At 40.7% G+C, this 16,983-nt stretch overlaps 3 protein-coding genes across 4 annotated transcripts in view; 1 reads left to right on the forward strand and 2 right to left on the reverse strand.

Moving 5' to 3' along the window:
• The window catches only part of trrap (transformation/transcription domain-associated protein), a 55,642-nt gene extending 53,679 nt beyond the window's left edge, over nucleotides 1-1,963 (reverse strand). For both annotated transcript variants that reach the window (XM_058062240.2, XM_058062239.2), the window contains exons 1-5: nucleotides 1,865-1,963; nucleotides 1,269-1,385; nucleotides 560-746; nucleotides 222-271; nucleotides 46-156 (exon numbers count right to left, since the gene is read on the reverse strand). In XM_058062240.2, the coding sequence (XP_057918223.2) occupies nucleotides 46-156; nucleotides 222-271; nucleotides 560-659 (261 nt within the window). In that variant the 5' untranslated portion in view covers nucleotides 660-746; nucleotides 1,269-1,385; nucleotides 1,865-1,963. The remainder of the gene's footprint in view (nucleotides 1-45; nucleotides 157-221; nucleotides 272-559; nucleotides 747-1,268; nucleotides 1,386-1,864) is intronic.
• Nucleotides 1,964-4,815: 2,852 nt separating this feature from the next.
• On the forward strand, nucleotides 4,816-8,766 carry nptx2b (neuronal pentraxin IIb). The gene is made up of 5 exons (XM_058061725.2): nucleotides 4,816-5,473; nucleotides 6,406-6,625; nucleotides 7,020-7,264; nucleotides 7,360-7,539; nucleotides 7,845-8,766. Exons 1-5 carry the CDS (start codon nucleotides 5,030-5,032, stop codon nucleotides 8,073-8,075), a joined length of 1,320 nt encoding a protein of 439 aa, XP_057917708.2. The 5' UTR covers nucleotides 4,816-5,029; the 3' UTR covers nucleotides 8,076-8,766.
• Nucleotides 8,767-12,310: 3,544 nt separating this feature from the next.
• tmem130 (transmembrane protein 130) lies at nucleotides 12,311-16,788 on the reverse strand. Its single transcript, XM_058062590.2, has 8 exons — nucleotides 16,781-16,788; nucleotides 16,636-16,718; nucleotides 16,397-16,568; nucleotides 16,182-16,327; nucleotides 16,020-16,104; nucleotides 15,747-15,949; nucleotides 14,194-14,297; nucleotides 12,311-12,692 (listed from the first exon to the last, which is right to left on the reverse strand). The coding sequence occupies exons 1-8, from the start codon at nucleotides 16,786-16,788 to the stop codon at nucleotides 12,561-12,563; spliced, it is 933 nt and encodes a 310-aa protein (XP_057918573.2). The 3' UTR covers nucleotides 12,311-12,560.
• Between the last annotated feature and the right edge of the window lie 195 nt (nucleotides 16,789-16,983).

The following is a 16,983-nucleotide window of genomic DNA, read 5'->3' on the forward strand; positions in this document are numbered from 1 at the left end:
TTCATCTGCAGGAAGAGGTTTGCCGTATTTCGGAGCTTTGCACACCTGCGTTGGTTTTTCTTGAAGGAACTGCACCTCTCCGTCCTGAAGAAAGGTGAGGAAGCGAGGGATGATGTGTTCCAAGAAGGTGGAATATTGAGGCGAAGATGTCACGTTCTGAAAGTGTAACATGAAATTCATTTAAAGCCAATCAACCACTGATGAAAATATGTCAAACTCACCTCAAAGTTCTCGCTGACCTCCTGCATCATCTTCAGTTTGGTCTCATCAGCTGCAAATTAAGGGAAACGCAGGCATCATTCGTCCATTTTGTTAAATGCAGTTTCATTTTCACTGCCTTCTATGGATGCTTAGCAGGGACAACTCAGATCTTATCAGTTTCTACTTTCATTGCCAGCTTGATCAAAAGGTACAGGAAACACACACACAAGCACACACACGCACACACTCTCACAAACATGTACCTTTGACTGGACTAAAGCATATCGCCCTCATCATATCGTCCGTGCAAAAAACATAAGTGTCTTATAAGAAATGGTAAAATCTTATCTGAACGTACGTGTGTTTGCATCGGTGAGAGCTGCCACAAACTGCAGGTACTTCTTCATCAGTGTGGTCTGGTCCACTACAGTGGGGCTGGGTGCTGGCACAAAGGCCATCGTGGCAGCTGGATCAGACTCAGCGAAGAAGAGAAAGGTGGCAGACTAGTCTGCACAGATCTCAGCTTGAACTCATGTAGCGTTCCACTGCGTACAAGAAATGAAACTTTAGGATAAAGTAAGTAAAAGTACATTTTACCACGCTCATAAACTGTGTTATAATACATTTATAGTATGTAGTGGGTGAAGCCAAAGTAGAGAACTCAACATGCCTCAAGCGCGCGGCGCATAATGATGACGTCAATACAAGCACCGACTAGCACAATTCTTCCCAAATTACAGCAGAATTTCTAAATTAAGCACCGACACACCGCATTCGAAAGCATCTTGTTACTCATGCATTTGCACGATTATGCGCCTGCTTTTCCGATATAAGAGGCAAAGTTTACAGATCAACTTAAAAATAAACATTCGCTACCATTAGCTCGAAAGTTAGCTTGTCAAAGAAAGGGACTGGCGTAAGAAAATGTGATGCTGTGTTCAAAGAGAAATCACGGTGAAACATAAGACAAGTCCGCGTGTTACCCAAACCTCCATGATTACAAATGCCTGTGTGAAACAAAATTTTTGCACAAAATCTATATCACATTGCAAAACAAACGCTCTTACCAAGTCCGACATAAAGAAACCAGTAGGTAGCATCCGCCGCGCTGTAGCACTGAGATCCGGCCCAGCATGGATGTGAAGGAAAACACTGCGCATATCCTCAGCTTAACATATTTTGTTCTGTAATTACAACACATTTCCAGTTAAGTAAGGGATTTATATGTGAGTTGCCTTAAATAAATTTTGCATGTGTAGTTAGTTATTCAAAAAGAGTGTGTGATGTTCTATAACAAAAGGTTTTATAGTGCCGGCGGAAGGCTATGTGCCTAAAGGCGGTTGTTATATGACCATCGTTTTCGATGGTCTTGTTGTTGAGGAAGTAATTTTGCGGGTAACTGCGCGAGAACGCTGTTATTTTGTTATTTGGAAGGAGACATTTAAAGAGGCTTCTTTAAAGGCATTTCAAGTTCTAATTTAAGTAAATATCAAATTATCACAGTAATTATCCTTATATACTCTATATATGGAAAATACAGTTTTTGTTTTTCATGGAAAAATAATAATGCGTTTATATAATAACAATTTATTAAAACTAAAATTAAACAAATAGTGCCTTTTTCCGTGTACATCGTTCCAAAAATCAGCAAAGGTACACCTACATGATTTCAGTTGCTGCATGGTTGGCAGAATGGTGACTGATGGTTTTCCAGCATAAGCTGTGAGCATGTTGTTTTTGGTTGTACCACAGGGTGGCAGCATACAATAGGGTCTCTCCGGGTTGGTATTCTCAGACAGGCGGTAGAAACCAAAGAGAGTATAAATTAAGAGCAACGACTCCTCAACCACTTCCGTATTGTGACCTGGGCGATTTTGGCCGCCATGATAGAGAGCAGAATCCAGAAAAAATGCATTGTAAACATGCCCTCGGCACACTGCTCAGCCATTAATTTCTCAAATAGTCGGTCCAAAAGTTCCCCAGAAAAGACAGGTGTGTCTGATAAAAAAATGTTGTGGATTCAACAAACAGAATATTGGACAAGACCTAAGTATATATTGTGTGGTACTCCCAAACAATATAGCTTTAAGCTAATTTGTTTCTCTGGGTGATTAGCTGCATTAATGGCTAGTCAATGATGATGATAATTCACATTATAGTCAATCAAATGTATAAAAAATGCCATCACTGAAATAAATGTTGCATTGTGTAAATACTTCCAATTAAATATCCATACAAGTACATTCAACCATCAGCGCTAGTGATTACATGGTACTCTATTGCTTTCTATAATGGCGGACTTTCAGCTCCATTCCATATTTCACTGTGTTCCATTCATCAGCTGATATCTGTAACGGTAATTGAGAGTTGGACATATCAGCATATTGGTTTTCAGCAAAAACGCAAATTTAATTTGAACTCTAATATGATTCAAAGAATCCAATTTCTTGTTGTTGTCTTTTAGCCTCCAGGGAGTCAATGTTGTTGCTTATGCTCTAATATCTTTGGTTTAATTCCGCTGATTAATCCCAGGGTATTTTCTTGACCAAATAGGAAAACAGAAGCAAATTACCTTCTAATTGCACTGAAAATTACTAAGTCTTGATTTATCTTCTCATCTATTGTCTCCTTACTCTTCTCCTCGTTCTATGGGTGGGCTTCACTGAGCATTTGTCTCTGCCAGCTCCTCCTGAGTTAACCCACTGGCAAGAGGCTACAGAACCGAATATTCCTTTCACAGAATGTCACATAATGTAGGAGATAATTTGTCATTCTTGTTTTCTTTCACACTCTGTACCCTAGGTAATGATGACCTGCTAAAAGAGACACGCCACACATTCATTGCAAGGTTGTTTGTTTCATTAGGCGACCTGTTTTTTTTTTTCTAAAGACTGAGAAGATAAAACAGTGGCTGGCTGTCTGTAAAAGACCACTCATGTGTCCATTAGACTCTCAGTACAGTGCTGACGACCTCCTAGTGCAGTCGGATCACACATAGAGAGAAGTACACTTCCCTGCAGACTGAATCCTCGACAATACACTCAAAACCTTTTCATGCATCTAAAGCCCATTTCCTTTCATGGTCTGCATAATAAAATAATAACTGGGCTTCAGGCAAACTAACACCTAAACAGGACCACACATTCTGTGGTTTTATGAAAAACACTCATCACATAAATGTGCATTATTTTCAGTTTAAATTAATTATAAACTCAATTTTCCCCACATTTTTGTCTTTGTCTTTTTATCCACACTATAAAACCCATTTGACAACCTTAATTAAAAAAAAAAAACGGCAGCACGGCGGTCGAGTGGTTAGCATGCAGACCTCACAGGGTTCAATTCCACCCTCGGCCATCTCTGTGTGCAGTTTGCATGTTCTCCCCGTGCATGCGTGGGTTTTCTCCGGGTACAGATGCACGTAAAGTTTCAGTTTTAATTCTGCTGGACCTCAGTGCTGCCTTTGACACAGTTGATCATGTGACCTTATTACAGAGATGAGAAAACTGGGTGGAAATATGTGGTACCTCGTTACATGGGTTCACATCCTATCTGGGAGATAGGAAGTACTCAAAAGGCACAAAAGGGGTTTCCCAAGGGTCAATCCCGGAACCCATGGTTTTCAATCTGTACTTGGTTCCTTTAGGCCAGTTAATACACAGCTACAATGTGTCTTGCAGGCAGTTTTACTTTCTAACTGCGTCACAATGCAAAACAATTTTCTTCAGATAAACTCAAACAAAAATGGCCAAAGTTCACATTAACACGGTGAGGCTGTGTTTCATTTTTAGACTTCCAAAATCAGGAACGGATCCCAAGAAGATGGGAGACAATCCTCAACTTTGGCAATGTTCAATTTTAATTCATTTTTGGTTTTATGTTCAATGGAATTATTTTTTATTTTACCCCTCTAAAGCCATTTGAATTCCCTTGCGCCTTGTAGTGGCTATTTGTCCTTCAAAAAATAAACGTAACTTAAACTATATTCAAAAGGCCACTGCTGCACCACAGGTTTTGTTTTACGCAGGCAAAAGAGTCATTGTCCAAATCTTGTTCCGTTTCTTCATATTTCCTTTTATTACCAAGCAAGCAAAAAAACCCAAAAAGGAACAAGGGCCTTGTCCTGTTTCCTCTTTTGCGCCGGTACAAAAACCATAATGCCCACCCCGGTGCATGCTGGTCCTGTGAGCACTGCCTACCTAAATATATTGCAGGTGCCCAGGGTGTTATCCAATGAAACAAACCCACGAATTAACTACTAATTAACCCCAACAAAATATGATAGATAAACAAATAAATAACAAGAAAATATTACAAACAAAACAACAACAAAAAAATAAATCAACAGATATTAGAAATTTAGGAACACACTAATAAATAGCTCTATAAATAAACATTGCCAACCTGTCACAGATGGATTATACCATTTGTTTTGACATTGTTTTTTGTTCCTCCAATGCAGGGTCCCTGACCACTGCTTTAATGAACTGCCCAAACAGATCAATAAACGTGTCACCCAGCTGGCCTCTGACGTCAGCCTACTACAGCCAATCGTGGGCGTTGTGTGGACACCTTTTTTTGGTAATCCTCTTTTCCCTTAAGAGGAACTGTCCGATCAGCACCACATCTCACTCTGTTTGCTCCAGGAATAGCACCCTCTAACAGGTCATATTAAGCGAGCTTACAAAGACACGATTTGGCTATTTTAAAGTTTTATTTCAAAATGTAGAAACGCTACCGTTTTGGTAAAGCGGGTTCATGCGAATGATACCAAAGTAAATCCTCACCTTTGTACTTTTCTCTCCACTTGCCGGTGAACTTTGAGGACATGTTTTCGTCTTTTTACTGCTTTTTGTGTTTCTTCGTGGTGGCCTGCCGGCACCAAGTGAGCGGCCAAGCGGACGACGGTAAGCGGTACATTTGCCGAGCGGTGCCGCTCATTGGCGACGCCACCAGCTGCCCGGTGACCTTATTACCCGAAGCCAGCACCGGGGGCCAGGAAGAGGAGCTCCGTAACACGGTCATGCAGCTACGGGAGACCATTTTGCAGCAGAAAGAAACCATTTCCAAACAATTAGGCACCATCAACGAGCTGACCACTAAACTTTCTCTGTGCGCCTCCACGACCGATGATAGAAAGTACGAAAAGGGGGCTTCTTGGGGTAAAGAGAAGCAAAACACCATGGGGGACGTCCCAAGAGATCCCAATGACACTATTGAGAATCTGGGAAAAACGATGCAAGGTCTTAAGGATCGTCTGGAGAACCTGGAGGTAAGGAGTCATTCTCACTGAGACATTTTAGAATCAGTTGGAGTATCTAACACTGCATGTGTCCAGATTCATTTGAAAGATTATATTGCCACCATACTGTGACAAAACACACTAATACTTTAATATATTTATATTTATTATATCAATATTTTTTATTTAACAGTAACATAATTACCTTGCAGTGTTGATACAGCCCCTTTCCAGTGAGTATACAGTATATTGTCATAAATAAATATAATATATAATACATTATAATAAATATAATATAAAAATATAAATAAAGTGAAATTAAAAAGAGCAGATTGATTTTTATTGTATGGAATTTTGCAAGATAATGCAATTAGAGGTAGCAAAATTATTTTAATTAGTAAATTAATTTATTATTTAAATGATTAATTATTAAAATTATTTTATTAATTTATTTTTAATTTAATAAAATTATTTTTATTAAATTAATTTATTTTTTAAATTATTAATTATTAAAATTATTTGATTAAATTATTTTTAATTTAATAAAATATTTTTTATTAAATTAATTTATTATTAAAATTAATTTATTATAAAAATTATAAAAAAATATTATTAAAATTATTTTAAAATTGCAAGTCATTTTTTGTGCTTCAAGGATTGTGGCAACTTCCAATTTATAACTGTCAATAAACTGTTCAACAATGTGCAATAAAAGCCTCCACTTTTCCTTAAAGCATTTTAATACCAATATTTCAACATTGTTTAGTTTAATACTGAATAAATATGACGGTGGAAAAACCACAAGCTGCACCGTGCACGGCATCCTCTCTAAATTGTAGCATCCGCAAGCCAGTCAGACATGCATGCAGAACCCTGCTGAGATGTGAAAAGCACTGTGCAGCTCCCCCACTGGTCACTGTCCATGATCACCTGTGTCCACTTCCTGCTCATCCAATTTTCAGCAACAGCAGATGCGGGCCAACATATCCGGCGCCCCTTTCCCCAGCGAGTTACGTGACTTGCTGCAGCGTCGCCTGGTCGAGCTGGAGAAACAGCTCCTGAAGAAAGTCAGCAACTTGGAGGAGGAGAAGAGCATGTTGTCCAACGCCACGGCGGCGTACCGGTTGAAGACCGAAAGCACGCTCAACGCGTTGGTGGAGAGGATCAGCGAGCTGGAGAAAGGTAATGACCGAGGTAGAATATAGTATGGATTTACAGAGGAGAAGATTGTCATGGGCTTGATCACTGCAGCCTCCATGAATATTGCAAATATTATGAACCAGAACATTATGAATGAAGGTTAAGCCCATACTGTTGTTGTAAACTTAACCAAAAAAGTTGCTTTGTTACTTAATAACACAGAGCTGAGATGTGGACTACAGCAATAGAACCAATGTTGTAATGGCGGTAAGGCGCCAGCATTAATATCAATAATGAGTTGATTGTAAACATCAACACAGCAAGCGGAACAGCCAATACTGTCCTAATACTTCTGACAATTCCGTGTTCCTGTGTGCCATTCTAATTCCATGTATCCCATTTAACAATCCCCCCCTTCCCGTTCCGACCTGTACAGGAGGTGAAGACTTCAGGTCCCCCGAGCAGTTCAAACTCTCCCTCCCCCAGCGTACAAACTACTTGTATGGCCGCATCACCAAGAGCCTCCCTGAGATGTACGCGTTCACTCTCTGCATGTGGATCAAATCCGGTGCCACTCCAGGCATCGGGACACCATTTTCCTATGGCGTTCCCGGACAAGCCAATGAAATCGTGCTAATCGAATGGGGCAATAACCCAATCGAGCTGCTGATCAATGATAAGGTAGTCGTCGGTGTTGCCTGTCATAGCGCATTACTAGACGTTACGTTTAATCTAATCTAATCTAATCTAATGGACTTTTATGGATGGCTGTGTAGGTTGCCCAGCTGCCCTTGGAGGTACGGGACGGACGCTGGCACCACATCTGCATCTGCTGGACCACAAGGGATGGTCAATGGGAGGCTTACCAGGATGGGGAAAAACAAGGCACGGGAGACAATCTGGCAGCATGGCACCCCATCAAACCAGGGGGGGTGATCATCCTGGGACAGGAGCAGGTATAAGATTCTGCGGGGAGATCTTTTGCGGGGAGAACTCCCATATATAATAAGTCATAATTGTATTAAAAATGGAGATTACATGTTGTAATCACGTTAGCAGTGTTTTGATGAAATAATATGACATTTGGGTGCATGAATGGACAAGATGATTATATGTATACAGCATATCAATACTTTATAATGACCTAATTATTTCCATACATAATAGAACAATAGTGTGTGTATCTAGCTAAAAAGGTAGTTGACTCATTAGTGTCCCATCCTGCCTCATAATCTCATAATAATGAAGCTGTCGTCTCCAGGATGTTGTCGGCGGCCGTTTTGATGCCGGACAGGCGTTTGTGGGCGAACTGAGTCAAGTCAACATTTGGGACCGTGTCCTGAAGCCAGCGGAGATCCAGTCCATGGCCAACTGTACGTCGTACCTGCCCGGTAATGTGATCTCGTGGCTTGCGAGCAACGTGGAGGTGTTCGGGAGGGGAGCCTTCAAGAGGCCCCTGGAGGTGTGTCAGGAGCGCCTGCCTAATACCTAAAAACCCTTACGGCCTTTGCCTTTATTTTTCATTAGCGATCACCATCTTTGTCTAAGTACTGTGACTGGAAGCTGTGAAAAAAGTAGCATTTTGAGTGTTGTGTGTAGTTTTGAGATGATGAAAATGCTCCCCAGCCCCAACTGTTGCTAATGCAAATACACGAAGGCTCAGACTGCCTCCCAGTTTGCAGTTGCGTGCCGTGCAAGAGAAAGCAGCAAGGAAGATTAGCTAATGTTATGTCTATTGCTTAGCCGGGGAATCGGCTTGGAGCCAAAATCAATCACAACATGTATCCTGACATCGCTAGTCTATGTTTGCACTTTATTGGTAAACTAAATTACCCCGTTACTCTTTGCATGGACACCAGTGATGCTAATGAGTCTATCACAGTGCTTTCCCCCCCCTTTTTTGCCTTTTACCTATGAGCAAAACAAATATGTTTATAGCGACATCATTGCAAAACATTTGTACTTGCTGTTTGCTCTTTATATGGAAATACATAGCTGAGCTACCGAAAAAGGATGTATTTACGGTGTATGAATCGTAGTGTCCTGAATTGTTTTGTATAGCTTTTTGATGCTTATTCATTCCTGTGGCCTTCATAGGGACTCAAGTGCCAACGTTTGTGTTGTAAGCACCAAAACAACATCAAGTATGAAGTATAAAATAAAGACAGCTGCTGTCTAACAAATGTTTGTACACTTTTATATTGTCCATCGAATCCTATAAACAGACTCTATACTATATCTTACAATACAATACAAATGAAATTTGGATATACTTTAGAGTAGTCAGTGTGCAGTATACAGGGTGATTGAAAAGTAACTCCCTGATTTTATTCATTCATTCATTTTCTACCTATCCCAGCTGTCTTGGTGCGAAAGGAGCAGCCTATCACAGGGCACATAAAGACAAACAACCATTCACACTCACATTCATACCTATGGACAATTTGGAGTGGCCAATTAACCTAGCATGTTTTTGGAATGTGGGAGGAAACCGGAGTTCCCTATTTTGGAATGGAATGGCCTTTATTGTCATTATACAAGATGTACAACGAGATTCTCAGTGCAGTAGTCAAGTTAAAAAAAAGTATATAAAAGTAGAGTAAAAAAGACAATTTAACAAGATATATACAAGATATCCAAAATAGACACATAGTATAGTATTTTCAAGTACTTGTAATTTATTCCTGAACTTGTATTGCATGTTTTATTTTATTCATTCATTCATTCATTTTCTACCGCTTTTTCCTCACGAGGGTCGCGGGGGTGCTGGAGCCTATCCCAGCTGTCTTCGGGCAAGAGGCGGGGTACACCCTGGACTGGTCGCCAGCCAATCACAGGGCACATATAGACAAACAACCATTCACACTCACATTCATACCTATGGACAATTTGGAGTGGCTAATTAACCTAGCATGTTTTTGGAATGTGGGAGGAAACCGGAGTACCCGGAGAAAACCCACGCATGCACGGGGAGAACATGCAAACTCCACACAGAGATGGCCGAGGGTGGGAATTGAACCCTGGTCCTCCTAGCTGTGAGGTCTGTGCGCTAACCGCCGTGCCGCCCCTGTTTTATTTTATTTATTTAAAAAAATATATTTAAAATTCGATACTGATCTGAAAAGAAAACAAGAATCTAGAACATAGTATACACTCAAGATGACTCGACAGACAGCCATTATGGCACACATGGTATGAGTGATGCCGGAACGGTGGAGCTGCGGTTCATTGACGGTAAGATGAATTATTCTGAAGAACAGCATGATTCCCTCACTTGGGAAACTGGGACTCGTGGTAGTTTTCCAACTCGATAAGCCCAACCCTGAACCCAATCGAGCAGCTGCGGGGCAGAAGGAAGGTGGATGACTGCAAGCTGTCGAATATCCACCAGCTGTGATGTCATCATGGAAAAGTGCAAAGGGATTCCTTGGACAATCTCTTGCAAATGTCACGTCCTACTAGATAACAATGGAGATCACCCTTTGGACATGTTCACTGTGGGGTTGTAGTTGTTTAGATCATTTCGTAAATCTCTACTGCTAAACTAGCTGTACAATGGCTACTCTAAATTATTTCCAAGTTTCATTTCTATGGTGTTGCCCCTTGAGAAGATAAAATAACATGGTTGCTGAAATGTAAGGGACGTCCTGTAAGAAGGGCCGTCCGTAATCATCCGTCATCGGAACTGGACTCCATTTAAGCAAATGTCACACACACACACACACACACACACACACACACATGCAAACAAGTTGAAGTCACCTGCTGCCTTGTTAGTGGTGACTGTCAGGTACTATAAGCGACGTGGGTGTGACATGAGTAGTATATAACGCAGGTTGAGCGGGATCTTTTAAACTAAGCTAGCTTGGCTTCAAGACAACAACAGGTGGCGTGGGTGGCATTAGCGACGCTTAACGCAAGAGAGGCCAAAAGGTCGACAGCCACATGGCAGACGTTCATCCTCTGACTTTTTCCAACAACAAAGTCCTGAAACACCCGAGGAGGATCGTCTCAAAGTCTCAAAGTCCCAAAAAGCATGGCTTACCCCTTAAAGCGGGAATGCTGTGTGAAACAATACAAGCAGTTGATGTTTGCTAAATACAAGGATGAAGAGTCTTGAACCAGTCATGATGTGCTATATATATCACTATATTGACGGTTACTATGGTAACCATTATGTCATTGGATGCTCATATCACCTTGTACTTCGGTACGAGGTGCATTATTAAAAAAAAAACAAAAAAAAACCTAAACTGTATTATGGAAAGCAGGAAGTGAACAAATGTTACAGTTACTGATTGTAAAAGTACCAGATGGAGGGGTAGGATTTAATAAGCTTTGCTTCTTCCTACTCCTTTTGGACATGTGGAACTGGGAACTGATTATGGGATACATGTTCAAATGAAATTAAACCATTAGCATTAGCATTAGCATTAGCATTAGCTTTAACATTAACATTAACATTAACATTAACATTAACATTAACATTAACATTAACATTAACATTAACATTAACATTAACATTAACATTAACATTAACATTAGCATTAGCATTAGCATTAGCATTAGCATTACAATTACCATATGGACAATTTGGAGTGGCCAATTAACCTAGCATGTTTTTGGAATGTGGGAGGAAACCGGAGTACCCGGAAAAAACACACAGAGATGGCTAAGGGTGGAATTGAACTCGGGTCTCCTAGCTGTGAGGCCTGTGTGCTAACCACTCGTACACCGTGCAGCCCCGTTTTTGCTATTTTTACATGATTTTTTACTGATATTTTCCAAATATAGATATATAATATCTTTTTAAATGGTCTTATCTTATCCGCTTAAAATATTCAGAAGGTCAATAGAAGATGGCTTTTCTATAAAATACCAACAAATGACAACTCATCAATCTGAAGAGCAGTAAAAAGTGTGAATGTGCAGGTAAAACTTTCAAACTCAGCACAGGCCCAGGTCAAGGTTGATGGTGGTCATCACCATAGCAACCACCGGCTCCCCAACCGTGCATGTGTCAGGACTCATCCATTTGGAATGTCACAATTATTAACGAGCGGAGGACAAGCTGTTGTTAGAAAGATGGCTGAATGATGTGACTGTTCTTCATCACAGCTGGTGATGAAATATTAAAATATATAAATATTAGAAATACATGTGTTATCTACTCACGTTTTTTAAAAGGTATTTCGGTGTTGCTGTGTTCCTATCTATTTATTATCACTCGATAGCACCAATGTTCAAGAATTCTATAGAAATCACATGATTTTATTCTTACTTCAATTATATAGAAATAAGACATTAATGTTAATGTTACACTACATGTAGGAATTCATGTTAACTTCAATGAACCGCAGCTCCCCAGTGCTGGCAGCAATCATGCAGCTTCAAATTATGACGTTACCACCACGATGCTTGCCTGTAGGCAATACAATTATCCCTCGTTTATTGCGCTTAATTGCTTCCAGACCCAACTGTCATATAGTGAATTTCCGGGTAATATAGTAAGATTACTTATGTCTGAATGGAATATTTTCATTGTGGGAGCATTAAAACACTGTTTACAACCTTCTAAATATGGTTTAATATTACTAGAGCCCTCTAGACATGAAATAACACCCCTATAGTCACCTTTACATTAGGCATAATAAGTGTAAAAAGGATAATATGTCCCCTTTAAAGGGTGCGCTCAAACCAACAGTCAGTGTTATGATATGACCTTTATTGAAGTTAATAATATATGAGGCAAATACCGGGGGGCACAAATTGATCGTCGCCGCACGTGGAAGCTACAGAATGTATATGACCCCCCAGCTTGGTGAACGTGGAAATAAATGATACATTGAAACAGCATGGAGCATAGCAGGAATACATGCATTATGTGTGAACAACAACGTACTGCTACGTACATTTAGCCCACAAAGAAATGTGAAGAAACTTCCGTCACACTCATAAATCATCATGTTTATGAGTATTAATAAGTTCCATACTGTAACACAAGTGCTTCTTTCTCCTCTTTGTCAACGCTGGGCGTGTTAAATATAATTCTGCTGTGACTGGCAGGCTCCTGACTCTTCAGGAACAAAGCATTGCTGGAAGCTGCAATCTGTAAAATGAAGATTATGCACATTGTTAGCATACAAAGGGAAATATATGTCTTTAAAGGCTGGTGGGTATTTATACACAGACTACCAAGAAAACAAATCTAACACGTTGTGACCATCAGAAAGCAGACTTTAGCTTCACACTGACTGAAATATGAATTATTGTTCTGCATAAAAAATACCTTAGTAGAGTGCTCCTAATATAGTGTCCACTTTGTGACTTTACCGGGTTCTGCACTGTATTTTTGAGCATATGTCGCCCTCTGGTGGTCATAAGATGCATAAACAGACTGCTTTGGTCTTAAGCAATTCATTTTAAGAATAATGAGCTGGGACATTAGGTAATATAGGCAGAAGCTAAGGGGGGCATGGCTTCACCTTTATGGTAATGGTAGAACATGCATCAGATTACAAATGAGTGCATCCCATAATCAGTTCCCAGTTCCACATGTCCAAAAGGAGTAGCTAGGAGACCCGAGTTCAATTCCACCCTCAGCCATCTCTGTGTGTTTTTTCCGGGTACTCCGGTTTCCTCCCACATTCCAAAAACATGCTCGGTTAATTGTCCATATGCTAATGCTAATGCTAATGCTAATGCTAATGCTAATGCTAATGCTAATGCTAATGCTAATGCTAATGCTAATGCTAATGCTAATGCTAATGCTAATGCTAATGCTAATGCTAATGTTAATGTTAATGTTAAAGCTAATGCTAATGCTAATGGTTTAATTTCATTTGAACATGCATCCCATAATCAGTTCCCAGTTCCACATGTCCAAAAGGAGTAGGAAGAAGCAAAGCTTATTAAATCCTACCCCTCCATCTGGTAATTTTACAATCAGTAACTGTTACATTTGTTCACTTCCTGCTTTCCATAATACAGTTTAGGTTTTTTTTTTATTAATGCACCTCATACCGAAGTACAAGGTGATATGACCATACGATTACATAATGTGTACCATAGTAAGTGTCAATATAGTGATATATATCAACTGCAAACATCAACTGCTTGTATTGTTTCTTGAATTGGCTCATCGTTGTGCATTGTTTGATTTCCTTACTCAATCCATTCCATAGTTTGATTCCACATACTGAAATGCTGTGGCTTTTTAAGTGTTTCAAATGTACTTCTTCCCTGAGATCATATTTCTCCTCTCTTGTAGAGAAGTGTTGTATGACATTTTTTGGGTAAAAACTGCAGTTTTTTGGAAATTTGCCCATCATAATCATAAGGAGGCTAACAATGCATGTCATGGGACACACCTATTTTGACTATAAGGCTCTCTTAAAAACCTCTAACAACATATTATTGTGCTGTGATCATACAGTAACATACGTATACATTCATGATTATATGTAATACTATACAGTATTTGGTCATATTTTGATCATTTTAAAGCCCTACGTCCGTCAACTGTGGCAGACAACGGCTAATTTTGGACAATTAAACATTCAAAACCTTATCTTGGAGGTTTTAGGAGCTGAGCCGGTATGTCATTGTACCTGAGATCTGTGACGTCGAGGGCGGCAGGCGATGATTGCGATGAAAGAAAAGGTCGCCACAAGAACGGCAGCGCAAGACAAGATGAAGAGCAAGTTGCCGTTGTCTATAAAAAAAAAGTACAATTTATGTTAGGATAGAACAGTTTTAGATGTCCGATATTGGCTTTTTTGCTGAAAACCGATATTGTCCAACTCTCAATTTCCGATACCGATATCAGCTGATACCGATATGTGTAACATATACAGTATACAAACAGCATACAATGTATACAGCATTTTTTAAACATTAGTTTTCATGATTGGGAAAAAAAATCCAATGGGTCTGATGTTTACATGCTGATATCGAGCCGATAATGATCAGACATCGTGTTCTCGTCTCAAAGTTGAACTTTAGCAATAAAAAAGGTGCTTCCCGGAAGAATGTTATGAAAAGCTTTAGCATAATCGTAACTTAGCAACAGCAGTAAATCGGTTAAGCACAGCAAACATTTGGAGGCCGGTCAGATTGCTCCGTACAGACATGGGTGGATTTTTTCATTTTCACAGGCATCTGTGGAACTAACGCAGCTGAACGGCACATGGTAGTCTTTAAGTGAAACACCCCATGACACAGAAAATGTCTCCGGTCTTCACCAGTCTTCAACCCTTTTACCTTGTGTAAACAAGCGGTAGAGATATACATGTACACTAAGTGGTACGCGGTACGTGAATAAAAAAATAGTAGGGGTACATGGGTTTGGGAAAATGGGAAAAGTTTGGAAAAAACGCTGTTATATGGGAAGTGTGCTGCCAGAAATCTAACCTTGATGCTGGAATTTAGACTGGAATTGAAGCCCTACTGTGAACACGCAGTTGCGTGTGTCTGTAGCTTTAATGTTAATGAGTTGTGTTTGTTCACGCCTGTCTCCAGCAGAATGTGCGGCTCCAGGAATGGCTGGTCGTCCCTCGATATTTAACCAAAATTCCCACATTCCGACTCCAAATTGTCCGTAGGTATGGATGTAAGTGTGATTGCTTGTCTATATGTGCCCAGGGCTGCACGGCGGACAAGTGGTTAGCACACAGGCCTCACAGCTTGGAGACCCGAGTTCAATCCCACCCTCGGCCATCTCCGTGTGGAGTTTGCGTGTTCTCCCTGTGCATGCGTGGGTTTTCTCCGGGTACTCCCACATTCCAAAAACATGCTAGCTAAATTAGCCACTCCAAATTGTCCATAGTTATGAATGTGAGTGTGAATGGTTGTTTGTCTATATGTGCCCTGTGATTGGCTGGCCACCAGTCCAGGGTGTACCCAGAGAGTTGGATGAATGAAATATAACACCATGAACTATTTTCACATCTGGAACTAAACTGCACCAAACATGATCTCGTCTATTGTGCAGTTGCATCATCACCTCTTTTTTATTTGGATTGTGCATTGGGGTTGAAAAAAAACATATAAATATGGCAGCGAAGATCATCAAGATCATTGTTTTGTGGTTGACTATGAAAAAAAATATAAAAATATAGTTTTTTATTTGTAATGCAAAGAGACCTTTAGCGGGACCACTCACTGTTTTTCCTGACAAAGAGGCTGAAGGAGGTCTGCAGCTTGCTGATGTCATTGCGGACGCTGATGTCCAGGCAGTGAAACCCGGCCGAGGTGAAGGTGTGGTTGAGCCACAAGGTGTTCTCATACAGCATGGTCAGCGTGCAGCCGCCCGTCATGTCGGGCGCGCAGTTGGGAAGGAAACGCCAACACACCCACATGGGTGGACTCAAGAGACAAACAGACGGAGGTTCTGAAACGGTAGTCGGGGAACGGATCTACATGCGGCTGAGCTTACCTTCCGTCCACGTGGAAAGCCAGACCGGTGGTTTGAGACACCTCGTAATCGGAGGGTCCCTTTAGCTCGATGCTTTTGATGGCGTCTGCGAAGCAATTAGACTTGTTAGCGACAGCATTAGCGCCTATAGCATCACCTCATACGCAACTTAACACCACAAACCCAGCACTTGAATGTCCTTGGTGTAGACTCCAGTCATAGCCGGAGTCAATTTAGTCATATTGACTCCTATTTTAAGGCGGAGTGTGTAGTTTCCAGATGAGGCATAGTGGTATCGGACAACGGGCTCATTCCCTTGGATCACCTCTCTGCGGTACAAAGGAAGATATGAACATGAAGAATTCCAAACTTGGAAGAAATGACTTGAATCCTCATACCCATTTCCTAAATCCCACGTGTAGCTGAACTTTGCCGTGCTGAAATTCTGCCGTGGGTCATGAAGTTCAAACATGGTCTCCGTGGGAATATCGGAAGCCAGCTCTCCTGTGTTTCTCACATAGGTGGCGTTGCCGTCCTTTTGATAGAAAACCAGTTTCCCGGCAATGTTTTCTGTTTAAAGAAGATTCTGTGCAATCAGTATGATGCTTGAATATTGGAAATAAGTTCATCACCATACCTAAATCGGTCAGAGAGTCTGCACATTTTGCCACACCCAGGAAAACCAGGACAGGCACCAACAAAGTCCTTGCTGCGTGTTTTCTGTAAACACATAAAATCAAGTGAATCACTCGTTTGAATGCAGCACAAATAGAGGTCTATACCTGTCCATGTCTGCTGGTTCCATCTCTGGGAAGCTCTGGAGGACTTCCAAAGAAATCCAAAGTAAAATCCAAAGGAAGAGACAACCCGTCCGCTGATGAGCTCCGCTCTGATTCCCAGCGTGCAGACGAAGGCTTGATATTGTCACCATGCTTTGCAGTCATGTGCCCTGCAGGAACAACAATTAGCCTTGAGCGGCGGACTC

The sequence above is a fragment of the Doryrhamphus excisus genome, linkage group LG2 (assembly GCF_037039965.1).
Source record: "Doryrhamphus excisus strain RoL-2023G ecotype Guam linkage group LG2, RoL_Dexc_Guam_v1.1, whole genome shotgun sequence".
NCBI classification, from domain to species: Eukaryota; Metazoa; Chordata; class Actinopteri; order Syngnathiformes; family Syngnathidae; genus Doryrhamphus; species Doryrhamphus excisus.

Bases quoted from the DNA above. Each gene is read 5' to 3' on its own strand.
- nptx2b (XM_058061725.2), top strand. From the start codon at position 5,030: ATGTTTTCGTCTTTTTACTGCTTTTTGTGTTTCTTCGTGGTGGCCTGC. The intron at 5,474-6,405 runs GTAAGGAGTCAT...TCCAATTTTCAG, and splicing joins ATCGTCTGGAGAACCTGGAG to CAACAGCAGATGCGGGCCAA. The intron at 6,626-7,019 runs GTAATGACCGAG...CGACCTGTACAG, and splicing joins GATCAGCGAGCTGGAGAAAG to GAGGTGAAGACTTCAGGTCC.
- tmem130 (XM_058062590.2), bottom strand. The intron at 16,569-16,635 runs GTATGGTGATGA...TTCTTTAAACAG, and splicing joins AGACTCTCTGACCGATTTAG to AAAACATTGCCGGGAAACTG. The intron at 16,328-16,396 runs GTATGAGGATTC...TTTGTACCGCAG, and splicing joins ACGTGGGATTTAGGAAATGG to AGAGGTGATCCAAGGGAATG.